Source organism: Ursus americanus, chromosome 1 (genome assembly GCF_024610735.1).
Source record: "Ursus americanus isolate L20-20 chromosome 1, mUrsAme1.1.p, whole genome shotgun sequence".
Classification (NCBI taxonomy): Eukaryota; Metazoa; Chordata; class Mammalia; order Carnivora; family Ursidae; genus Ursus; species Ursus americanus.
Window position 1 is genome coordinate 74,745,026 of NC_142127.1, and position 25,971 is coordinate 74,770,996.

Genomic DNA, 25,971 nt, shown 5'->3' on the forward strand with positions numbered 1-25,971 from the left:
AAAGTAAAAGAAAACTTCTTCCTGGAGGTGTTTCCATCCCCACCCTCCTCTTCCCCACCCTCTTTCAAGGGATTTTTCTCTGGCTGGGTGGACAGGTCTCAGGAGTCTGTGTGAAATTAGGCAGTTCAGCGGTCTTGGCTTCGGGCACTCTGCGATGTCCCTGGGACAGGGTGGAGCAGGTGAGTGCCTGGTGCAGAGGTGGCTTTTGAATACCGTGTGTTTGGGACTCCTTTAGCGGGCAGAGTGGGGACACCTCAGGGTCCTGCCAGGGCCCCACATCTCTCAGTGGGCTTTCTTCTGCACCACAGCCAGGGGCTTTGCTGGTTTTTAACTCTGAGGGATCTCCAATTCCTCTGCTACATTTCCCTTATTAGTGTCTCCCCTGCTGCCTCAAACACAGACACAGTGTCTCTCCTGCTGGATCAGTTTGGAGATTCCACGAGACATTGTTTACCTACTTCATTTGTTTTCTTTCCCATTTGGGCAGAGGGTTGAGTTAATCTGTCAGATCCTGCCCACCGCTTCGTTGGCACTTTCTTCCATCTCCCCCTCCCCTCCACTTCCGACCCTCCCTGCAGGACAGCTCTCTAAATCTTTTGATACTATCCCTGAATTGATCTGTATCTTTCCAAAATGTATCGTCGTTTTGTGTGTACACACTGCTTTGTGACTATGAGCTGGAACAAGTAAGTAATTTCTCTGTGCTTCTGTTTCCTCATCATTAAATAGGATTCATACTACCTCATGAGATGGTCCTGAGAATTAAATGAGATAATACACATTAACCACTTGCAACAGTGACTGGTGCTACTAAGTTCTCAGTAAGTATTTGTGATTATTACTATATATTAGTATTATTTGGATTGTATTTTGCTCATTCTGCTTCTTTTTTTTAAAAGGAGCACACTGGCACTTGAAGTGCCAGGTCCCACTTTCTAAGCCCTACGTGGTATTACACGCTGGAACAGTCTTCACAGTCCTCTAGGGATGAATAAGAACTTGCCCACCAATCCTTGTTCTGATCCCCCTTGCAAACCTTGGCCAATCTGATGGGTAGAGAGTGGGTATCATGTTGCTTTATTTTGTCTTTCTCAGATTATTAAAGTGTCTGAGCATCACTTCGTAAACTTTGGCTTTATAAGCATCCCTGTCAAGGAACTCCACTATCAGACCCATTGTCCCTCTACGGGCTTTCTTCTCGTCGAGTGTAGGAGTTGTTTGTAGGTCATCGATACTGCCCCTCCCGTGGCAGGTCCTGGGAACACACACATGAAAGATGTGGTCCTGCCCTTGTGAGGCTCACAGCCCAGCCCAGGAACTGGTCATAAAACAGTGGAATGAATGCTGGGGGGGATGCTCAGGAAGCATCAAGAATCAGGGAATCCCTCCTGGGCTAGGATTTAACTCCTTAACAGAATTTCCTTGTGTTGCTGTGTTCTCACGCAGACTTGATGGGCAGAATCAAGTGGGAGCGAAGGGCATCGATAGTACTTACCTTGGCCCTCTGCAGGGCAAGAGGCACTTTCTGACACCTCTTTAATCCTCTCAGCTCTAAGATGGGTCTCAGCCCTCTGAAAGCTTATATTCTCTTTGGGGAAAGAAAAAAGAGTTTCAAAGAAGAGCAGTGTTTGATTTTTTTTTTCTTTGTACTTTTAACATCAGAAAGCATTTCAGCTGATTCACAGCAAAAAGGCTGGGCTAAGTGTGTTTTGTGCAGTTGTATCTCCAGGGCCCAGACCATGCTGAGGACCCAAGGATTTGTCTGTCTCTTTGGTAAGGTCCTCTGGGCCTTTCAGGAGAAAGACCTTTGATTCTAGAGTTTTCCAGGCTGCTGAGGGTGGGAGCTGGTGGCCTCGGGGCCCATGGAGGTGATCCTCATATTCTAGTTTAGATGAGAAACCCTGAGTTAGCTGTGGGGGTTAGCAGACCCTCTGAGAGCCATGCTGAGGACCCCCACAGTTTTCAGAGCTCTCAGAAGTGCTCAATCAATATTTACTGAATGAAAACATTCATGTCTTCATAATGAACCCAGAAAAATCTGTAAATTCCTGAACTTTGAAAAGAAGGGGTTAATTACCATCCAGTCCAACTTTCTCATTTTGGGATGTGGCAAAATGACCCGTCCAAAGTCACACAGCCAGAGCCAAAGCTCAGGTGGCTCGGTTCCCCCGCCCCCCAACCCTGTCCCCTGTTCCTCTTAGATTCTTGAGTTCTGGGAGGAGGTGCTGCGCAGGGGCAAGCGGCTTAAATGAGTCAGTCATTACGTAAACAGGAAGTAGCGAGCAGTAACTCTTCTTCCTCAGCCCTTCACTCTTGTTTTAGTCGCCGCCCTTCACTCTCATTTTAGTCGCTTCAGTAGAAAACAGGCCTGTGAAGAAGCTGCTGCCATTGTGGGGTCCCAGGATTGGCTTCTTTGGTAAGGTTGGTTGGACCTCCCGGGAGAAAGACCTTTGATTCTAGAATTTTCTAGGTGGCTGAGGGTGGGAAAACCGTAAGAATTAGTAGTCCCTCTGAGAACCATGGCGAGAACCCCATTAGATTCCAGATCCTAAGGATCCAGCTTAGGTGAGGTTTTTCTGGAATGCTCCAAGCATGGACTGTTTGTACAGAGATCTTATCCTTAATTAAATTGTGGCCTAAGCAGGGGTAGAGTTGGGACTCTGGAAGGAGATGACACTATCTAAATCTAGGCTCTGGCACGTACTGGTCTGATGATTTGTCAGGCTCTGTGCGGTCACTCTCTCTGACACAGTGGATTTATTAAGAATTCCTGGTTTTGTGTTTTGGGAGTATTTTTGTCTTTCAAGAATTTTTTTATGTTTTAATCTTTGAAAATATTATGATTACATGTCTTTTTTTGGGTTAAATTCCTTCACTGGCTTCTAGCTGCAAGCAGAATAAAATCTAAATCAGGGCCTGTCGTTGAAATTGTCGAGGGAGATGCTCAAATCTGAGCCTGATGCCTCTCCTACCAGTTTATTTCTAAACTGACTTCTCACAATAGTAACATGAAGATGATAATACCAATTTCTTCAGAGGCTTGTAGTAAAATAAGTCAAAAAAATATTTTTAGATTTACATAGATATATGTTATAAACACCTGTATATCATAATACAAACATTTATATCAAATACTTCGGGGCATAAATTTATTATTAAAAATATTAAAGATACTTATATATTATATAATACAAATCTGTTTGTATGGATTTATGATTTAACAGATATCATATAATCCAAAGTGAAAGAAAACTTCCTGGCGGTATTGCATCCCCATCCCTCTCTTTTGCCTTGTATGCATCATATATGAAAATATTCAAATTTATATCTTTTATGTATGCATATAAACACATTATATATATGTGTATTTACACACACACACACACACACACACACACGTGAATATACATGGAAGGAAACCACCAAATGTAACCAGAGTTACTTCTAAATGGTGAGTTTCTCAGTGATTTTTCATTTTCTTTTTATACTTTTCTGTACTTTCTCTAAGGAATAAGTGTAAAATTTACTATTTTAGGATCAGAAAAATACAATAAATGTCCTTTTAAAAATATTACTGTAACAAAGTTTCTAGCCCACGATCTTATGCAATAAACCTTGGTCCCATAAAACAAGAATCATCCCACGGTCCGTGTACCCGTGGATCTCGGTGCCCAGAGGGCCCATTGTCAATGGTGTAAAAATCTGTTGCAGCTAATTGCTTTCCAGGCACTGTGACTAGAGAGACGTGTGACCTAAACAAACCAAGACTGAATATTATGCCGTAGTGTGCCCTGTAAAACCTGGACCAGAAAAGAAGCCTTGCCTGCATTTTCCCTACTGACTCTCCATTTTGATGGGATGCAAAAGTCATTTAGAAAGCATTGTCTAATTTTTGCAAAGACAATAAAATGAATGAGCTGAGGCAGCTACAGAGGACAGGAGCCAAGTGCCAATCATGTTATAACCAAACTCATATCACCCTGGCCTTGGATTGCATCATCATCATCACTGTTATTATTATTATTATATAGCGTCAGAAAATGCTGTTGAATATGTAACGAAAGCCTTGAAGAAGGTTTAGTCCTTTGGACTCTGTAGTTACTACTTATAGGAAATTATTCTAAGAAAATAATCAGAGGTGTACATGGAGATTTATATCTTAAGATCTTATTCTAAACGGAAGCAGAGACTGGTTATGTAAATTATGGTCCAATCCTATGATTTCGTACTTCACAAATTTAAAAATCTGTGCCATAGAAGAAAAAACTGAAGATATCAAGATATACTTACAATATTACCAGTGAAAATTCCACTTATGCCTCAGAAGTATGGTATGATAAAATACGAGGGAAAATATAAATATGTATATAAAATGCTTGGTAGGAAAGATAGTAAAATATTATTAGGTGATTATCTTTGGATGGTGAAATTATAGGTAATTTCTGTTTTCGTTTTTATCTTTTCTGTGCTTTCTACAATGAATACGATAAGCATCGTTATCAGAAAAAATTATGGAAGAAAAAAGATTTCGCTTGTTTGATTTTTCGGTTCATTTGATTCTGTAAAAGGAGATTTTAACAGAGGTTAGAACTGACTTAAAATTTTAAGGACATTGGAGTTAAGGGCACTAAACAGGGCTGGACCTAGTTTAGATCCTTTCCAGCTTACGAATGGAAATGGGTCTTTAAGTAGTGATTTTCATTTAAATGTAAGTGTAGACTAAGGAATACATGCATCTCCTAAACATTCAAGCGGGAAGGCTGACTTTCCTGCCGCCCCCGGGCTCGGCCGCTCCCCCACTGGGCTTCTAGTTCCTCTCCTCCCCCGCAATCACTGAAGCGGCTTCCTGCGTGTCGGTTCTGTTCGCGGATCGTCTGTGAACACACAAATCCACGCACCACTGCATAAGCCGTTGTAGAGCCCACACAAATCCAATCATAGCAATCTTCCTATTCTTTTAAGATATCTGAGTCAGATTTCATTGAACTCCTGATACTGATAAGTGTTGTTTCTGCCGCTTTGTTCTGTCAGGCAATGCTGCCCATGAACAGCTCTGGACCTGTTTTTTAAGTACATCACGTTTAAACTAATATGGGAAAAATTCCTGGAAGTTCACTTGTGGGGTCTTTTTATATTTTGGCCCCTACGGCCAAATTACCCACTTACCTGTTTTTATTTCCACCGTTTCAAAACACTGTGTCTTGCAAGTTTTGTGCTTCACAAATATGATAGTTGAAAAATGGTTTTTTGTAATTTTAGTTTGCCTTTTTTGTGTGTGTGTGTGTGAATGAAGTTGAACATCTTTTCAAATGTTTAAAAGCCATTGGTTTTAAAAAATAAAGCCACTGATACTTTTCTCTGAATTGTGTGCTTATGATCTTTACCTGTTTATGCATTGGATTGTTGGTCTTTATCTCTTTAAAAAAAAATTGACTCTAAGAAAATCAGTCCTTTTTCTACTTTTCCCCCCAAGTGCCAGATTTATATATTTATTTATTTATTTATTTATTTATTTATTTTATTTTTTAAAAAGATTTTTTATTTATTTATTCGACAGAGATAGAGACAGCCAGCGAGAGAGGGAGCACAAGCAGGGGGAGTGGGAGAGGAAGAAGCAGGCTCATAGCGGAGGAGCCTGATGTGGGGCTCGATCCCATAACGCTGGGATCACGCCCTGAGCCGAAGGTAGACGCTTAACCGCTGTGCCACCCAGGCGCCCCATATTTATTTATTTTTAAATTTTGTCTGGCTTACTTTGGCAGAATATTTTAGTTATTATATAAGGACATTTATCAACCTTTCTGTAATGGCTTCCAGGTTTTCTGTTGTACTTAGAAAGGTTCTCTACCACTGCATGATTATTTTGAACAATTCTCCAATGTTTCTTTCCTTAGTATTTTAATTTTCAGGTTTGAGTCTCTGATCCATCTGAAGCTTATTTTAACGTAAAGAGTTTAGTTTTGATCCATTTCAGTTTGTTCTAGAAGCCTGCCCAATTGTTCTAACAGCATGTGTGGAAAAAGCCACCTCAATGTGAATAGCCCTCTTTTTAGGTGTGTTCGGTTTGGCTGTTTTTCATTGTTAACTTTTAATTAACACATTAATTTCTAATTTCACTGTTAATTTCAAAAAGAGAATATGGACTGTACTATTTGTGCTCTTTGGAAATCTTGTATTAAGATTTTCTTTGTGGACAATTTTTGTGACTATTTTGTATGTCTTTGAGAGGGTGTGTGTTTGCTGGGGGAGGAAATATGGTTCGAGTTCTCACTCGGGCCACTTCAATCTTCCAGTCTTCTACTTAGTCTACTAGACTTTCTATTTTCTGAGAAAGGTGTGAGGAAGCTTCCTGCTATTTTGGGGGCAAATAGGTTCTCCGAGTTCTTAAATTCTTTTTTAAAGTTTAAGTTCTTCTAATACTTTTTTTCTTTTAAGAACACAAATGTAGGGGCATCTAGGGGGCTCAGTTGGTTAAGCTACTGACTCTTTTTTTTTTTTTTTAGATTTTTTATTTATTTGACAGAGACGCAGCAAGAGAGGGAACACAAGCAGGGGGAGTGGGAGAGGGAGAAGCAGGCTTCCCCCTGAGCAGTGAGCTCAACAGGGAGCTGGCTCCCAGGACCCTGGGACCACGACCTGAGCCGAAGGCAGACGCTTAACAACTGAGCCACCCTGGTGCCCCAAGCTACTGACTCTTGATAACAGCTCAGGTCTTGATCTCAGAGTTGTGAGTTGTAGTCCCATGTTGGACTACACGCTGGGTGCTGGGCATGGAGCCTACTTAAAAAACAAAACAAAACACAACTGTGGTTATGTCGCTCGCTCCTCTGATCTGGTCCCTTTTCCTGGTTAATATGCGCATGGTATGTCATTTCCTGTTCCTCCTTCGCTCACTTTCTTACACAACTTTAAACCCAAGAACACACTCAAGTATTTTAACAGTAGTTTCATTTACACTGAGAATATCTGCAGACATTCTTCCTACCATATTACAGGAAAAGGGCAATTCTCTTTCCTTACTCCTTCACCCCCAAGTTCTAGTTTTCTCCTTCATTTCCCAGAAGAAACTTTTGAATTTGGTGTGTCTCTTCCCAGAACCCCGTTACCTTTTTATTTTCTCCTTTTGCATGTGTATCTGTAACCACTGAAAATCTAATTGTATTGCTTTGAGTATATCTTAAAAAGTACATGTATTTTTTTTATATTGCATTTGCTTTTTCTACTTTTTTTTTACTGTCATAATAACACATCTTGGATAGCTATCATTTTTATTTCAGAAGATGGAGTGCATTTTCTTAACTGCTGCACAGTACTCCGTAGTATGATTATACCTTAGTTTATTTAGCCATTTCTATATTGATGGACATTAGGGATGTTTCCAGTTGTTCAGGGTTACACATTGTGTTGTGGTGACAGTCCATGCACATATCCTGTTTAGCACACGTGCGTTTCTATGGAGTGTGATTTAGGGAATGAACTTGCTAGTTTGTCCCCTTATATGTCCACAAGGTTTTGTTTGCTACATTTTGAACCTATGCTGTCAGGTGCTAGCCACATATTTAAGGTGTCTTTTCTAAATAAAAGTATTTTCATGATAACTGATTGCTTTTGTGAAAGATCTAGGCTCTGCAGCCTTTGGGAATCCAATGCAAAGTTTACCTGTCCAAAATACTTTCTTCTAGTTTCCTGAATCAAGAAAACTTGTGTAAACAATGATGTAAGTTCTAGATTATAAGGGAGAGAAAAGATTTTGCCCCATAATTCCAATTCTGAGAGAAAAATAATCAGAGATATGCACAGGATGTATGAAAAAACTTCCCAACACAGTATTATTTTTAAGAGAAAAGAAATTGAAAATTCCTTAAAATAAATTTTGATGTATCTGCATGCTGGAGAAAAAAAAAAACATTTAAAATATGCCAAAGAAGAATAATGAATGGTGGGGTAAATGTTCATTCTAAATACTAAGTTGGGAAAAATTGGTGGATGCGCCTGGATATGCAGTGTGATTCTAATTATTATATAAATGTATCTTTGTGTGTGTGTGTGTATGATAATGATAACTGTGACCATTTTATAATTTACTATATTTTCAATCTTCACACACACAAAAAACACTGCTTCTATAATCAGAGTGGGTGGGGCAGAGGGAAGGTGTTTTTAAAGGAAAAACTAAAAATTTCAAAGTCTGTCAAGGCACTTTATAAAAATATTAAAACTTAAACTTATTGTGCAAATCAAAAATATTTTTATTTAATTAATTTATTTGAGAGAGAGCGAGAGCCGTGTGCACAGGGGACAGTGGGAGTTGGGAGAAACTGGGGGAGAGGGAGAGAGAGAATCTTAGGTAGACTCCATGCCCAGCACGGAGTCCTATGCAGGGCTTGATCTCATGACCCTGAGATCATGACCTGAGCTGAAACTGAGTATCAAACGCTTAACCCACTGAGCCACCCAGGCGCCCCCCAAATACTTCTATTTTATATGGGTCCTGTTCACATAATTACCTCAAGTAATGGAATCAGCATTTGTGATTTCATCCAAGAATGTTAGCCAGTGCAGGGAGCTTAAGGACCCAGGAATCCATCCACTTTGCTTCCGGGAGGAAAGAGGTACAAACAGGTTAAGGTCATTTGAGGTTAAGAAAAGTGCCCAGGAGCACAGAGTCTGTGGGATCAAGGAAATGGTGGAACTGGATGGGAAGTTAAAGGTTTTCTAACTCAAGGTTCTCAGACTGTAGCCCTCCCTCCAGGACTACCTCCTCAGGTACGGGAGCATCTGAGCAAGGCGTCAACCAAGAGCTCTTCGACTTTGCGGAGTTTGAAAAACACTACTTCCCAATGAGTTTTCCACGGGGGAAATGGGAAACCAGGAGGGTGAGGAAAGTACTCAAGTGCCCAATTCCTGTCGGGTCCCCACAGCCAGGATCTGTTTCCTTCTTTTGGGTTAACCCTCATTTGTGCATTAGTTGCTGGCCATCACTGCACATGCCTTATTGGACTTAGTCAGACACTTGAGGAGGTGGCTGTTCTGATCCCCATTTTACAGAGGGGGCACCTAAGCCTCAGAGAGCCTGTGCTGCCCAGGCCTGGGGCCAGTGCATCAGAGGGGTTCTGATCCGAGTTTTGTCAGACCCCCATGCCTCCTACTCTGAACCATTCCACTCCCCCTGCCCTGACGGTCAGCTGCAGACGAGCTTCCTGGCTTTGACGGTGATACTGCAGCCGCCTTATGGAGCTGGGTCCCAAGCTCGTTCCTATGAAGAATCCAATACAAAACCTGCTCCATGGGCTTGTTTTATCACAAACATTGGCCTATCTGAGCAGGGAGGGGAGGGCGTGACTCAAGGTGCTCATGGGAGGAGGAACCCCAGATCCTGGGCTGTTTGCATGACGGTTGTCCGGGTTTTCCAGAAATACTGCCCTCTCCTTTTGTATCTGCTCACAATGTGTGTGACAATACCATGTAATCTGATTTGGAGACTGTTTGAATTGGAAGGCTGACAAAGTGGACTTGGTTTCATTTTCAGTCGTGAGTTCTTGATCAGCTGTGGGTGCTAATCCTGAGGCCTTTGGGGGGTGGCCCTGCATGGTGTCTTCCTAGTATCATTGTTTCAGTCAGACCCCATCACTTCTCCAGCCTCCAGCCCTTCCGGTCTATCCTCCACACTTTTTTTAAGGAAAGATTTTATTTATTTGAGAAAGAGAGAGAGCTCGAGAGAGTGCACGAGCAGGGGGAGGGGCAGAGGGAGAAGCAGACTCCCCACTGAGCAAGGAGCCCGACCAGGACCTTGAGATCCTGACCCCAGCCAACAGCAGATGCTTAACCCACTAAACCACCCAGGCGCCCCCTGTCCTCCACACTGTAAATGTTAATCCCAAACTGGATGACATTATATTTCTTGGTTCCCCATCGCCTCTAGGACAAAGCCTGAGCCCTTGCCCCACAGTACGAGGCCCTTTGTAATGGTTCCTGGCCACGCCTTTCTCCCTTTTCCCATCACTCCCCCTCCCAGACACTTTGCGGTCACTTTATTGAGCTCCTTGTGCCTGCCTGAATTGACTTGAACATTCTCGCTTCCATCTTTTGAATAAATTACTTCCCGCAAGAACTGTCCTTTCCCACCTCCTTCCCAAAGGTGCCTTCCCTCTGGGAAGCCCTTCTCCCTGGTTGAGTTAGGGTCCTACCTGTGTATTCCTATGGTGCCTTGGTCACAACTCTCTGACTATTGGCTAATCAGTGTATCTACCTTCCAAAATAGTGAGCTAGTTGAGAGCAGATATGTGTCCTGTTTGTTTTTTTTTTCCTGCCCCGTGTCCTCAGTAAACTGTCTGGTGTATAGTAGAGGTAATAGCACTTAATGGAGGGACAAACTGGTGATTGGTACGTCTCTTCCCCATCTGAACATTATATTGTATTTTGACCTAGGCTACCACAACACTCTCCTGATACTTGACCAACATGAATTTCAGCAAATGCCTCTATAATATTGGAGAACAGCTGGACAGTGATGAGCTGGCCTCCCTCAAGTTCCTGAGCATGGACTACATCCCACAGAAGAAGCAGGAACCCATCAAGGATCCCTTGATGTTATTCCAGAGACTCCAGGAAAAGAGAATGTTGGAGGAAAGCAACCTGTCCTTCTTGAAGGAGCTGCTTTTCCGAATTAACAGACTGGACCTACTGGTTACCTACCTGGACACCAGCAAGGAGGAGATGGAGCAGGAGCTTCAAATACCAGGCAGAGCCCAGATCTCTGCCTACAGGTGGGGACAATCTCCACAGTTCAGGCAGTGGGGGGCGTGGGTGCAATGGACGCATCTTTGTGGGCAGGGCTGATTGCAGGTGTCTGTGTCATATGACTTTGGAAGCTCCTCGAGGATGTCCCACCAGGGCCAGATTAAGAAATTTAGAGATCTTATATATAATTCAGAAAAAAAAGTGAAACCATAAAATAAAAAAAATTTGTTTCCAAAGTGAAACATGACCTATAGGTGTGCTGACATTAAAACCACCATCTTCTGAATGTTCTCTCTCTCCGCCTGTCTACTCTTCTGTTTGCCTCTGCTCTGCTGATGTCCATGTCATGTGCTTAATTTGCCCATTACTGGGTAGAGCATCCCTGCTGCTTCCCTGAAATCCCCCTCCCACCTGCTTGTGGATGACTGTGGAAATTCTCAGTGGGGTTCTAGGCTTTTATTCCGCCTTGAAAGACTTGCATCACAAAGTTCTCCAATGAGGGGTGCATGCTTCCCATCATGCTGGGGCGGCCAGGCCAGACCCCTCAAAGCCTGCCGAGCCCCTGTGTGCCCGGCTGCTGCCAGGAGAGTGGTAGGAGCTCAGTCGTCTGTCCTGCAGAACGCCTGGCAGCCGGGCCTCTCCCTACCTGTGGGAGAGTGGGTACCCAGGGCTGATAACAAGCTATGTTCTGTTACATCTTCAGACTTTTTTTTTTTTTTTTTGGTGCAAAAGGTGATTTTATTAAAACATGGGCAGAAAAAGCAGCACTGGGGTTGTGAGGGATGACTGATTATATAGGCAACAGACTTTAAAAACAGGAACGCATTATCAACTTCTGTCTTTCAACATGTCCTATTACAAGACACTCCTCAAAGTTATTTTTAGCTTCTCTTCTGAAAACTTCTACTCAAGCCTTTGCTGTGGCCCATTTCATGGCCTCTTTTCTCTTGTCAGTAATGATGGCATGTGTGACAGTAAGACCTCACAGCCAGGGCTGGAAGCCACTATCCTCTACTAGCCTGGCCTATTTGTGAATGCCTCAGTCCTTAGACTCAGAGACCTGAGATTCGGGCATGTTCCTTACCATGCTTCTCTGCTTGAAGTTTGGGCATTTTAAGTGACAAAAGAGATGTGCTGGGTGTATGAGTTTCCTAAGGCTGCTGTGACAAAGTCCCACAAACTGGGTGGCTTACCACAGTGGAGACATTCATACTCTCACAGTTCTGCTGGCTAGAAGTTTGAAATGAACATGTCAACAGGATTGGTTTCTTGGGGGCTCTGAAGGAGAGTCTGTTTCATGTCCGTTCTCCCCTAGTTTTAGGTGCTTGCAGGCAATCCTTGGCCTTCCTCATCTTTTAGATGCAATCACTCCAATCTCCTCTCTGCGCCTGTTTGTCCGAATTTCCTCTTCTTAGAAAGCCACCAGTCATTGGATTAAGTCCAACCCTGATCTAGTGTGACCTCATCTTAACAAGATTACCTCATTAAAGATCCTTTTCTCAAATAAAGTCTTACATTCACCCAGCGAGGGTGGACATGAACTGAGGAGGAGTCGGGGAGGACATTATTCAATACTGGATAACTTTGTTTTAATGGGATTGTGACATCTCCCTAGTGATTTTTTTCATTAAGGCAGCAATTAATCCTAAAAAACAACAACCCTAGAACTAGGAAAGCTGGAGGGTCTCGTCTCATGCCCACCATCCTGGTCTTCTGAGGGTTGCACTCCTGTCATGGAAGCAAGGCTAAGGCAAATTGTCAAGGCCAGACAGTGACCTGTACCTCTTTGGTGGAAGGCTGAGTGCCTCACAAGGGAGGATCTCTCTGTTAAATCCTTTTTTTTTTTTTTAAGATTTTATTTATTTATTTGTCAGAGAGAGAGAGCACAAGCAGGGGGAGTTGCAGAGGGAGAGGGAGAAGCAGGCTCCCCACTGAGCAAGGAGCTCGATGCAGGACTTGATCCCAGGACCCCGGGATCATGACCTGAGCCAAAGGCAGACACTTTGCCGACTGAGCCTCCTAGGCGTCTCTGTCTGTTAAATCTTTAACATGTTAGCTTGGGAACAAAAGGGTCAGCACAAGTACGGTCTACTGTTGTTCATCATTGTTGGATATTAGCCAGGAAATAAAAAGTATTGCTAGTGTGGCCACTTTCCATTTATGAGAAAGCACTAGACATTTTTATTTTCAAATTATAATTGCTAGCTATAAGTATCTTATAAACTACCCAGGTTTATTTCTAGACAGCGATGGTACAAGAAAGCATGTAGGTTTTAGAAATGAGGAAAGTAAGAGGGCAAAATACCTTGTAATAAAGTTAAAAGGTCTGGTAGCTTTTGACTGGACCCAATCTTGGCCAAACTGGGAAAACTTTGGAGAAACACTGCTAGGGTAGAGATTCTATGAGAGGAAGGATGATACAGATGATAATACTGAGAAACTTCTATTTCTATACTATTTTTACTTTCAGGATTTTAATTTTCTAATTTAATTTGAAGTTAGCATGTTTTTGTGTTATTTTCCTTTACACCACAATGGTGAAAGTTTGCTGACTTATTAAACATTCCTTTGTTCCTGCAACAGAAATATCCCAAGAACCTATCATGGATTAAGAAATAATAATGCTTGTTGTATACCGAACACTCGGTGTGTTGCCAAAGTTTGGTTTAAGCACTTCAGATAAACTTATTCATATTATTCTTAATATGTCCCAGTGGTATATAGTATCATCTACAAGTTTACAGATGAGGAAAATGTATAACATGTCTACGGTCACACAGCTCGAGCTGATGGAACCACAGTTCCAACACGTCATCTAGGTCCTCTGCCCTTAACCACGGCACCTCATCACCCACTGGGCTTATGGAAACAAAAAGGGCACGGACCCTCTCTCAGGGACTCAGAGGGCTTCATAAACAGACAATTATATAGCATGTGTGTAAACTTTCTGGCCATACAAAGGCACAGTGGGGTGAATGCAGCCTTGAGGACACTCAGGCGGTACTTGAGCTGTTAGTGGGTGAGTTTGTGTCTGCAGATGGACAAGGGAATGGGGGTGTGAAGAGTACAACGTACAGGGGTGGAGGCAAAGCAGCTGGGTGTGTTTGGAGAGTAGATGGCAGGTGCTGAGGAGTGACTAGAGAAGCCTAGGAGGTAGGCTGGGCTCAGTGCACAAAGGTCTGTATTCCAGAACCAAGTGTTGGGCCTTCCTACTGAAGTTGATGGCCAGGAGAGCACTGTCAAGTTTTAATTAAGGAAGTGATGATCTGGGGCACCTGGGTGGCTCAGTCGGTTAAGCGCCTGCCTTCGGCTCAGGTCATGATCCCAGGGTCCTGGGATCGAGTCCCACATCGGGCTCCTTGCTCAGCGGGGAGCCTGCTTCTGCCTTTCCCTCTGCCTGCCGCTCCCTCTGCTTGTGCTCACACACACACACTGTCTCTCTCAAATAAATAAATACATCTTAAACAAAAAAGAAGTGATGATCCAGTTTGCATTTTGAAAAGTGTAATTTCCAAAATAAAAACTTTTTTTTTTTCTACTGCAACAAGCTCTTGATTTTATAGTGAAGGACCAAGGAAAAACACAATTCATTTAACTGAAATGAACTGAACAGCATAGTTAGTGGACCTTAATTCTGTTATGGGTGGAGTAGCTAGGCATGAGTCAGTAGCCTGTCATGTCACCGCAGCAGCCCCTTTCCAAGGATTCAACTCACAAATTATGTCATTAGCTATCTTTATTTTAAGGGGAGGGGACAGGAATCAAGTTTCCACTGCCACTCCTTTTATCAAATGGGAACTTATTTGAGAAACCATTTCTAAAGTGTCTCCATTTCCCACCACAGGGTCATGCTTTTTCAGATTTCAGAAGATGTAAGCAAATTGGAATTGAGGTCCTTTAAGTTTTTTTTGAGCCAGGAGATCTCCAGATGTAAACTGCACGATGACTTGGTAAGACCTGGTGTTTCAGCAAGATTTGGTCCTGAGGTTGAGTCAGCCGGTGGGGATTGCTGTGACTGGAGAGAGGGCTAGTCCAGTAAAAGCAACCTGGACCCTCACTTTTCAACCAGGGGAGAAGAAAAGAGTGGTCGGACAGCAGTGTTGCAGATACGATCCCTTCATATACTGTGACGTGCTGCTCCCATGAATCGTCAGGAGCATGGCAGAGTCAGTAGCTAGGGAAGAAGACTGGTTGTGCAGGCACAGCCCGTTGCGGGACGCTGCAGAGCCAGGCTAGACAGTGGTGAGCTTGAGACATCTCCCCACTCAGCAGTCCCTGAAACCACCTGGAACCTGGAACTCTGTGCGTGTGTGTGCGTGTGAACACGGGACTGGAGGTGGATCAGGTCCCAGAGGCAGTGTCGGAGAGACGCAGTCCCCAGCGCTGTCACTCCGGGGACCAGGCTACTGTGTCTCAGCCATGCAGCTCAGGCTGTCTCACAGACGTCACCTAAAGTTGTCCGCAGGTGGTTGCGGTTCAGGGCTTGGGGTCCGGGGCCTGGGTGACCACTGATTTTCCTCTACCTTCTCATTTCTGTCTTCCTGGGCCAGAAAAGACAGAATTGCTTCTCTAGTGCTCTGTTGGCTTATAAGACCAGGGTGTTCTGGCAGGAGGGTGAGCTTGGGAAGCTAGGGTGGGTCCTCTGTTTGGAGAAAGTGGAATTAAAAAAAAAAAAAGAAAAGAAAATGTCACTTAAAAGCCAGTGTGTCTCAGTTCAGTCTTCCAACTTCATTTCTCTTCCTTCTAGAACTTGTTTGATATTTTCATAGAGATGGAGAAGAGGGTCATCCTCGGGGAAAGAAATCTGGATACCCTGAAAAGAATCTGTGACCAAATTAACAAGAGCCTGCTGAAGAAAATCACGGATTATGAAGAATTAAGCAGAGGTAGAAATAACAGCTGTGAATTAGCAAAATGTATTCTTAAATTGACAAATCCCTCTATGTCGTGATTGTTTCTAATCAAATATGTGTCTCTTTTTTAATTCAGAGCAAACACTGAGCCCTCAAAGAAGTCTAGATGAAATTTCAAATGGTAATATGCAAAATACATTTTTAATACTTAGTTAATTTACTATCAGATATGCCCATTGCCTCCTCTCCCCACAACCTTCTCACACATCCACATCTTAATGGTCTTGCTCTCCTAAAATCAAGAAGGCTCAGTGCCTACTTGTCACCTTCTTTACACATTGAAAGATACACCTGTTGTCAAGAGACATAGACCTTGCAGCCCTAGGCTGGCAAGTTTGAAATGGGTGAAGCGTTAGTCTGTAAAAAGATTTTTATTCTGTGGACTGCAAGGATATTATGTTCAAGTCAGTCCGTGAGTTTTCATTTTAAAGGGGATCTTATGATATCCTGGGTGCTCTGTGTTTCTTTACGAAAATCCCTTCCCTGCTATGTTTCATTCCAGATATGTCTCAGTTGCTTGTAGGGGAGGAATCCCTGAGGGTACCGCCAATGTCGGACTCTCCAGGAGAACAGGACTGTGAACCAGAGGTGTGTCGAAATTCGAACTCCTTTTTCTCTTTGCATTGCAGATTCTAATTCTTGCATTCCTCAGCTTTGAAGCGTCCCGATAAACTAGTAAGGGATAGATGCTTACTGGAAATTTTGAGAACTATAGAAAAATTTGAGAAATGGACAAATTTAAAATGTGATTTTTTTAAGTTTCGAAAGTAGAAAGTGTTAAAATTTTACTTTATTTTTTAAAGATTTATTTATTTATTTGAGAGAGTGAGAGAGCGAGCACACGTGAGCAGGGCAGGGGCAGAGGGAGAGAGAGAGAATCTCAAGCAGACGCCCTGCTGCGTGCAGAGGCTGAGGCGGGGCTCCACGCCGGGCTCAATCCCATGACCTGAGTGCAAATCAAGAGGCGGACACTTAGCCGACGGCTCCAACCAGGCACCCCGAAAATTTTATTTTAAAACCAGAGACAAAGGTGTTGGAATAGTTGGAGGGCTGAGGAAGCAAGAAGCCTCCTGGCAACCCTTTCAGCAGCTGCCTCAGCCAAAGTAGGAGAAGGCTCTGGGAGAAAAGTCTAGCAGGACAGGGAAAAGCAAAGCCTTTTCTTTTAGGCTGACATTTCAAAACTGTTTCTCCATGGTGATTTAGGGGTGAGCAGCAAAGGCTCATGATCTAGCTGTCTCTATGTTCTCATCTCAATGAGCCAGTGCAAGAATTGCCTTTCTAGACAGTCGCTTTGGTTTATTAACCTTCAAAGATTCACCAGCCACATTCTGATTCATTGGCCTGTTCACTCCTCTCTGTGGCAGGAAGCAGAGGAAACCCTGAATGCTATCAGTCAGTGGGAGACTCGAAATTAAGCTGAGGGAGGGATCAGTTACAGGTGGGCTCCTGAGCAAATTACCAGACCTCTCTAGGTCTGAAAACCGAGGATTTGCCGAAGTCATGTGGCACTCTGCAAATAGCAAAGCACTCTACAGAGTGCTGTCCCTACTGAACAGCTAACTGTACCGAGTGCCAGAGAGATTAGGTAACTTGCACAGAGTCTTAAGGTTATGACATAATAGAGCCAGGAGTTTGAGCCCTTAGCGTGGAGCACTTTTCTCTACCTTGAGGAGCTGCCTGGATTTCCCAATAAATGCTGAGTGTCTCAGCACTGAAACAGCCGTGGGAAATCAGGACACAGGGCCATCCCTGCCTGATACTGTCAGGCACTGGAGTCTGGCTATTGTCACCTGCAACAAAGCCAAGAGCTGCCTGACTAGTCCATCTCTCTCCTCCAGTCACAGTGGTCCTGAGAGCCAAATGGAGTCCTCGGCTTTCAAAGTCCTGGGACGTGCTGTGTCACGTGTGAAGGGCAGGCCCTCAGCTGTGAGCTCAGAAATATAGATAAATTGACTAGATGGCCAACGGAATAACAAGGTGACAGACAGGCAGCCCAAAGACAGCATGAAGACATTCATTCATTCAGCAACTCCTGATTGAGCTCTCACAAATTAATAAATTCTAGTTCCTGCTGCAAATGTTAGCCGCCTTGAGCAGAAACAAGAACAAACGATGAATGCATGTTATGATGACAGCAATATTAATATATGTGCAGAGTGCTCAAGAGGCCCAAGGACTGGGACCCTGATTTTACATACTAACTGTGGGGCAGAAATCTGGGGATCCTGTGTCACGGGAATGGGTGGAAACCTGTTCACCAGAGAAATGACATCAGGTTGGGGTAGGGCTGTTCAAAGTGCCCTTGCGTCCCAGGATGGCTAAGGGGACAGCCTTACTTCTTACTGTTTGTTCACATCTCAAGTATTTGACCCTCAGAGTCAGCTCCTGGGTTGGAATTTTGTTTTCCAGACATCGGACAAAGTTTACCGAATGGAAAGCAAACCTCGAGGATATTGTTTGATCTTTAACAATTACGACTTTAGCATAGCACGGAAGGAAGTGCCCAAACTTCAGAGCATTAAGGATAGGAATGGAACAGACTTGGATGCAGGTACAGTAGAACTCTGAAAAGAAGTGAAATATTTCTAATACCTAAGTTTTTTTTATCAAAAGGGGAGAACAAAAATTGTACCATCAGGGCCTCATGTTTTAGAAAAAAACTGGATATAACCAATATTTCCTTGTGGAAGTGAAGAACATTCTTATATATTTGCTAATTTTCTGCTTTTGTTTTTTTAAATTAATTTTTAATCAAAGTAATGTATATAAAATAAAATAGCAAATCTTACTAAAAAGCTTATAATAAAAAGCAACAACAATAAGCTTTGCTTTTAATTCAACTTGATGAATAGTGTTTCTGTAGAATGTATTAAGTATTAGGTGAAAACATTACCTTGGGATCAAGACCACATATAGAAGTTGCATTTATAAAAGTTGGGCAGATGAAATTGCAAGTCTTTAATTAGAAATTGCATTTTCTTTTTTTTTTTTTTTAAGATTTTATTTATTTATCTGACACAGAGACAGCCAGCGAGAGAGGGAACACAAGCAGGGGGAGTGGGAGAGGAAGAAGCAGGCTCATAGCAGAGGAGCCTGATGTGGGGCTCGATCCCAGGACGCTGGGATCATGCCCTGAGCCGAAGGCAGACACTTAATGACTGAGCCACCCAGGCACCCCAGAAATTGCATTTTCAAATATTAAACTAGCCAAAAATTCTTTCGGTCAGCCTCTTTAGGAGGAGCAACTTACAAGAGAACTTACAAGTTAAATGAAAACTTAAGAGAACTTACAAATTAAATGAACAAATCATTTTCAGCATGTGAACATAAAAATGGCTACTACTAAAAGTGATAGATAGAAATAATCCAACCCAACCAATATATTTTTGAAAATAATGTTTACGAGTCATAACATCAGGTAATGACTTATTTTTTTAACTGAATAAAGTTCAGAAAATTAATGTAGGTTGATTTTAATCATCAAGACTCTGCTAATGGTCTCTTAACAGTTTATTCAAGCAAATCTATTCTAAGATGTCAAAAGCCACAGAACTTAAGTCCATTCATTGACTATATCACTCATTGTCATATACTTTGGTCTTGAAGAAAAGACTTCAGGCCTTTGATTTCCATTCATTTACTATCAAAACATTTTTAAATTTTTCTAGACAGAGACAGAGAGAGCAGGGGAAGGGGCAGAGGGAGAGGAACAGAGAGAATCTTAGCCAGGCTGTACACCTGGTGCGGACCTAATGTGGAACTCCATGTCACAACCCTGGCATCACGACCCGAGCTGAAACGAAGAGTTGGACATTTACCTGATTGAGCCAGCCAAGCGCCCACTATCAAAACATTTTTATTAAAATAATATTTGATTGTATTTCTGACCTTTTGGTCAAAGGGCAGGTACAAAGTTGCAGATACATAGGATGAATAAATCTAGAGATCCGATGTACGACATAATGACTATAGTTAATAATACTGTATTGAATCCTAGAAATATGCTAAGAGAGTGTATTTCAGGTGCTCTCATCACACACACGCACACACACACAATGTAATCAAGTATGTGAGGAGATACGTTATTAGCTTGACTGTGGTAATCACGTCACTGTATATAATCAGCTGTATGCCTTAAATATATATAATTTTTAGTTAAAAAAAATCAGGCACCATGAAAATATTAAAAGGCTTTGATTAGAGCTTAGAGAACTTGGGCAAAAAATAAGGCTATGCATATGGAAAACAAAGTAATGAAAAAATAATGCAATTACTAATTCCAGGAAAGATAAAAAATTTAGTAAGAAAGGAAGCATAATTAAAGAATTTTATGTTTACATAGTACTATCGATTCGACTAAAAGTCATAAATTACTGTGTAAGAGCATCAAATGCTCATCTTCCATAATAGAAACTCAATACAAAAGTCTAAAATTTATGATTAAATAAATAGCAAATTGCCCAAATTCATAAAAAAATGGAGGTGAATACCAACAAAATAGTTGTTAAAAGTTGAAAGTGGTTGACTTCATGGAAAATGGGTAACAGGGAGAGTTAGAGAAGGGATAGCTTTTTTGTGATAGGCCTTTTAGTTCTACTTGATTTTTTAAACTTTCATATCTTGTATTTTTCAAAAAAGATTTATTTATTTATTTGACAGAGCAGGTGCAAGTGGGGGGGAGGAGAAGAAGACGGACAAGCAGACTGCACTGAGTGTGGAGCCTGACGTGGGGCTCAATCTCATGACCCTGAGATCATGACCTGAGCCGAAATCAAGATTCAGATGCTCAACTGACCGAGCCACCCAGGCTCCCCTCATATTTTGTATTTTGATAAACAATTTTGAGAGAGTTCAGGATAAAATAAGTATGCATCTTCTATTAATTTGTTTTGCTTTTTATTCTGCTTATGTAAGTAATACAATCATTTTCTAAATTGGTTTGGTAGAAAGTCTAAATAATAGCTTACTCATCTTATAGACTAGTTGAGAAAAGACAGAAGGCCAACAGTAGCATTCTTCCCTTTCTCATTTGCCTCAGGACTGGAAGTGTTTTCAGCTTTCAGAAGACTTTGGAATTCGGCCAGTAATATAAGGGGTCTTGTTTTTCAGTTCTGGTTTGGATTCTTAATCTGATCAGTGTTCTTTCTAGCTCTGGGCTGTGGTTTGCGACTTACTGTGGTGTAACATGACTTTTCTTGTTTTACTTTTCAGATGCTTTGTGTCAGACCTTTAGTGAGCTTCATTTTGAGATCGTGCCTTTCAAAGACTGTACAGCCAAGAAAATCTGTGAGGTTCTGAAATCCTACCAAAGCATGGACCACTCTAGCAGGGATTGCTTCATCTGCTGCATCCTCTCCCATGGAGACAAGGGCATCATCTATGGCTCTGATGGGCAAGAAGTCCCCATCTATGAGCTGACTTCTTACTTCACTGGTTCAAAGTGCCCTTCCCTTGCAGGCAAGCCCAAAATCTTTTTTATTCAGGCTTGTCAAGGGGATAACTACCAGAAAGGTATAGCTGTTGAGACTGACTCTGAACAGAAGGAAGCCTATTTAGAAATGGACTCATCCTATCAGAAGAGATATATCCCAGAAGATGCTGACTTTCTGCTGGGGATGGCCACTGTGAATAATTGTGTTTCCTACCGAAACCCCATGGAGGGGACCTGGTATATCCAGTCACTTTGCCAGAGCCTGAGAGAAAGATGTCCTAGGTAACTTTGCCTACTCTGCCCTTCATACGTTTCTAAATTTCTAGTTATGGGTGACATAGCTGTACTTCCCAGGTCAATCGCAAAGTGGGAGAGGGGGGCAAGTGTTAACATCTTTGGTTCATAGATGGAAAAATCCGAGACACCTACTGCAGAGTTTCTTTTATTTAGTGCCTGAAAGGACAGTCGGGGTATCCTAAAGCAGGGAATGATGGTAAAGTCAGTCCAGCTCTGTTTTTAGGCAGAAACAGGACTGAGCCAACTCAACTAGTTTTGGAAGTCTTCCAATAAGGTAATAACCCATTTCAACGTTTAACATTCTCCAACTCTGTTAAAGTTCAATCATAGCTAATCAACCCTGTTGGCGTGTTGTGGGAGACAAGTACCAGAGAGTAGAAACCCTTTATATTCCCACTAATTTGGCCTGTTGTGAAACCACAAAATGTGGGAAGATATCCTACCTTATTTATTATACCTTATGTTTCCTTTAGTTAAATGATGGTTTTGTAGTCACAGCTCATCCACATGCAAACATAACTGACAGGTCGGTAGCAAGAAACCTTCTCGTTCTATGTCTAACCATGCTAAGTGTACGAAGAGCGAGAATTTCCCACGGCAGATCCAGGAGTGAACCCCAACATCAACATCACGTTTTCCTTTTGTAACTTAGACCATGAATCCTACAGAGGTAGACGAACGCGTTGCCCAGCTCGCCTGAAAAGAGAGGCTGGTGAGAGAGGGGTGGGGCGGCTGCGGAACACATTGGGTTTTCTCTTGCCCAAAGTGATCAGATGCTCACCGAGGCAGAGGACGTGTGGGAGGTGCATTGAGGTGATTATGGGGGCAAACGACATAGTACATGCGAGAGTAAGCTACAAACAGGTCAGGAGGGAAGGAACCCAAATCTGATGTTGACCCCGAGGTTTCTGATGATCAGTAGAGATCTTGAGTAAACCAAAGGTAAGTTATTAAGCTACGCTGAAGCTACTCCTTTACCTGGAAAGCTTTGCCATGTCTTAGTTTAGCAACTTAAGATTTCAAATGCCTGCTGTTTTGAAGGAAGGAACTGTCAAGGAAGCACAGCGGAAGAAAGGGCTTGCCGGTATTGTTTCACCACAGATGGTCACAGAGTTGTTGTTTTTCAGGGGCGAAGATATTCTTACCATCCTTACCGAGGTGAACTTTGAAGTGAGCAATAAGGATGACAGGAAAAACATGGGGAAACAAATGCCACAACCTACTTTCACACTGAGGAAAAAACTCTTTTTCCCTCTTAATTGATGCTACTGTTTAGCTGCATAACACTATGCTTAATTTATTTCTTCGTAAAATGCTGCTATTAGCTTTTTTTTTTTTTTTTTTTTCCCTTTTGGATGGCAGGAAGAGGAGAGAATGGGAGTCAGGATAAATTAATTCCTATGCAAATTTAAGCCTAAATCTCTGGCTTTGCACTAATAGCTAGAGATTTATAGCCCTAGGTACGTTTTTAATTTTATTTTTGATTCAATGAAAAAGTTTTTTAAAAACTTAGATAAGAAAATATAGAAAGTTTAAAAGAAATGTAACATCATAAATTTAGGTTCAAAAACAGTGGCAGAATGAATGTTCTTTGCACATCTCTCATCTGTTTTCAGCCTGGAATCATTTGATTCCCTTCAAATTGTTAAGCATTTTTAAAAAAGTTAAAAAAGCTTTAACTTGGAACACAGAAATTAAGGGTGGTGGAGAGATTTTATAAGGCATAAGAAGAGGGGGGATGGGGAAAGCAGTTTCCCAAGAAACGCCTCAGAATAAGTGAATGTTGTTCAAGTACTGGGAGAAAAGTCAAAGCCATAATTGTCCTCCTTTCTGTGAAAGGGCTGATGCCTTATTCCTGGTTCTTATGAGAATTTGTTAGATTTACATTCCTGCTAACAGGGTGTGCTTCTGTGGAGCAGAATGTGAGGTACAATTGTTCAAAGGTACTGTTGGGCTTTTTTTTTTTCCTCGAGTAAACTCTATCCCCTCCCACTCCCCAACCTCCCTATCCCACAACACGGGGTTGAACTCACAACACCAAGGTCAAGAGTCACACGCTCCACCAACTGAGTCAGCCAGACACCCCTAAAAGGTATTGTTAAAAAGGAGACAGCAGCCCCCAAATGGAGTCCCTTGCGCTAAACCCCACGTCAGCAAACCAAGACTTAATACCTAACCGAAATGCAGTTTCAATTCCCTGGGAATGTAAACTTTAAGCAGTCAACATGGAATTACCTGGTCAGCACTGGTGAAATAATCCACCAGATAAACTCCTTCCGTTCCCCTTAGGAAAGTGACCTAATGCAATTCGATCAAATTTGATCTTTACATTTACTCAGTTGAATTTCTGTTGTTTAACAGTATGCAGGGTGATGCCGGTGACTCCCTCTCAAAGGTCACTGAAGGAGATTTTTGTGATCTGTCCTAGCTAAAAAACCCTCATGTGTAATGCTCTCACATCCAACCTGATGTCTTCTGATGTGTGTGTCAGGCAATCTCAGAAGCATCTGAGCCTTCTCTCCTGAGCTACGAGGCGACCCTGCTTCAGTGGCAAAAGACACCATAACTCTGTTTAGATTTAGATTTCACAAAATCTAGGAATTCTTTCCCTTGTTCTTATTATTTATACGTACCATTAAATCCAAATTTGAAAGGACTAAAGTTACATTACCTTTATCTTTTTGTACTTCCAGTCCCTCCCTTTCCAAGCCATCCTCTACACTAATTTATACGTTTTTTTAAAAATGTATGTTTGAAAATGCTATTTCTTATGTTAAAAGCTTTTAACATCCTTTTCTCTTATTGCTCTTACAGTATATATATGCTTCTCTCAGTCAATAACTGATTTGCTTTTTTTGCTAATGATACTGTGCTTCATTCATGCCTTTGCCCTTTCTTGATTCTAAATCTATATGAAGTTTTTTTAAATATTCATTTTTTAAAAAATATTTTTTCAGTAATTTTTTTCAATAATATTTTTAAGAAAATAAAATAGAATTTTAACTTACTGTTGGTTGGAGATTGTTTTGTTTGTTCGTTTTGTCTCTGTTGTTTGCCATTGGCATTTCACAGGTGGAAAACGTTTGGATCACAGGTATGTTTCACTCCAGGCTCCCAATGTTGGCTCACACAGTTGTATTTCTTAAAGAATTTTTTGCCGATATTTAAAAATTGGGACAGGTCATATAAAAACCACAATCCTTTCTTTCGACAAATCAGAGTACCTGACCTCATTGATCCCGTGCTCTTGTGTGGCCGCGCTGGAATGGGTTCACCCAGTCCCATACCACCCCGCTCAGTCTCCTACATTTAGGCTGCTGCCAATTACCATTTATCACTGTGCTTGTTTGTGTGATTATTTTTCCTTCTGTTCCATCCACTTCACTTATTTATGTTGCCTGCCCTGTGGGGATTTGAATTCTAGTGATTATTTAGAGAAGGTGGCAAGAATCATCAGAAACTTTTCCCAAATCATAGTTACAGGGAAGATGATTGAGAAGTGAAGCAGTGGGGACGCACGTAAGAGAAAAGGGTTTTGGAATTGAATCAATATCGTTCTTGCTAGCTAAAAGCCCCAGGGGGACAAAAGCTAAACTTCAAAATATAGTCAACATTTAATAGGGAGAAGTTCTTCAGATCAGTGTTTTCATAATGAAATACATAAACATGGAAGAGAAAATAGTACAGTGCCCAGAGAAAGCTCAGATTCACATATAGTGAACACCACCTTTCAATGAAGAGTCTTGAAAATCTGTATAATTGAGATGGGAATTCAAACATTCCCAACCACTTAGAAGAAAGCAAATTGTGAAAAGGCAAAAGTAGAATCAAGGGAACCAAGGAACTAAACTCATAATACACATTTCTCAAGAAAACCTCACAAGAGTTCCCTAAGCCTACAGAGATGGAGTTCCTATTATCTTTTGTACCGGAGAACAACTTTTCTGCTCAAAATTCTTGTTTTTCATTGCTGTCATCTTTTAAAGTGTCACAATCATCCTCATAGATAGAGGTTGACCTTCCAGATCGTTCTTCATAAATTTCTTCATTCTTGGCAATTATTTTTTGCCTATAAAGAAAGAGAAGATGTAGCACTATAGACTCAAAGGGTAGAAGGGCATCTAGGGTATCTGGGGGGGGTGGAATATGGTTTCATTCCTTCACTGGGGGCAGTCGCATACATTACTTGCAGTGGTTTTGAATTTAGTGAGATATACTTATCTTACCAAATTCCCAGATGAGGACTATTCTGCTGAGGGGAAACAGAGTATGCCATCCCAAAATACGCCACCTTGCATATTGATTAGTTTGAACTAAAGTTACTTAAGCAACAGCCAGTAAAAGAAGATACTCTGACCCTCCTTTGTCCCCCTGAAAGCAGGAAAGAAAAGCCCCTCCCTATACCAGAAGGTAAAGAGACATCCATATCACCAGAAATAGGGAATTTAGGGCTGAGGAGGCTGTATAAACAAATCTTGTTACTTCCTCACTAATTTGCTACCCCAAGCCAAACTCCTTTGTCTTGTCAATACTTGACAAATTTATTGTCTCTGTGTCTAAAAGGCATATAAGCTGCCCACTTTGGTCACT

The 25,971-nt window shown here is 41.9% G+C and overlaps 2 protein-coding genes across 6 annotated transcripts in view; one reads left to right on the forward strand and one right to left on the reverse strand.

Annotated features, from left to right (window-relative positions):
• Positions 1 to 24,277, forward strand: CASP8 (caspase 8). 3 transcript variants are annotated; one of them, XM_045806486.2, is made up of 10 exons: positions 1 to 179; positions 730 to 821; positions 10,429 to 10,766; positions 14,585 to 14,690; positions 15,488 to 15,626; positions 15,730 to 15,774; positions 16,156 to 16,241; positions 18,063 to 18,204; positions 20,865 to 21,366; positions 22,509 to 24,275. In XM_045806486.2, the coding sequence occupies exons 3-10, from the start codon at positions 10,462 to 10,464 to the stop codon at positions 22,642 to 22,644; spliced, it is 1,461 nt and encodes a 486-aa protein (XP_045662442.1). In that variant the 5' UTR covers positions 1 to 179; positions 730 to 821; positions 10,429 to 10,461; the 3' UTR covers positions 22,645 to 24,275. The 3 variants fall into 3 exon arrangements, with proteins under 3 accessions (XP_045662442.1, XP_045662443.1, XP_087718775.1); XM_045806487.2 differs by lacking the exons at positions 1 to 179; positions 730 to 821 and adding an exon at positions 2,273 to 2,416; XM_087862649.1 differs by lacking the exons at positions 1 to 179; positions 730 to 821; positions 10,429 to 10,766; positions 14,585 to 14,690; positions 16,156 to 16,241 and having other exon boundaries at positions 22,509 to 24,277.
• FLACC1 (flagellum associated containing coiled-coil domains 1) overlaps positions 23,331 to 25,971 on the reverse strand; it is a 34,457-nt gene continuing 31,816 nt past the window's right edge. For all 3 annotated transcript variants that reach the window (XM_045806490.2, XM_087862658.1, XM_087862652.1), the window contains one exon: positions 23,331 to 25,450. In XM_045806490.2, coding sequence (XP_045662446.2) covers positions 25,330 to 25,450 — 121 coding nt within the window. In that variant the 3' untranslated portion in view covers positions 23,331 to 25,329. The remainder of the gene's footprint in view (positions 25,451 to 25,971) is intronic.

Excerpts from the sequence above, each read along its gene's own strand:
- CASP8 (XM_045806486.2), top strand. The coding sequence starts at position 10,462 with ATGAATTTCAGCAAATGCCTCTATAATATTGGAGAACAGCTGGACAGT. Across the intron at positions 15,627-15,729 it reads TTATGAAGAATTAAGCAGAG|AGCAAACACTGAGCCCTCAA; the intron begins GTAGAAATAACA and ends TTTTTAATTCAG. Across the intron at positions 15,775-16,155 it reads TCTAGATGAAATTTCAAATG|ATATGTCTCAGTTGCTTGTA; the intron begins GTAATATGCAAA and ends GTTTCATTCCAG.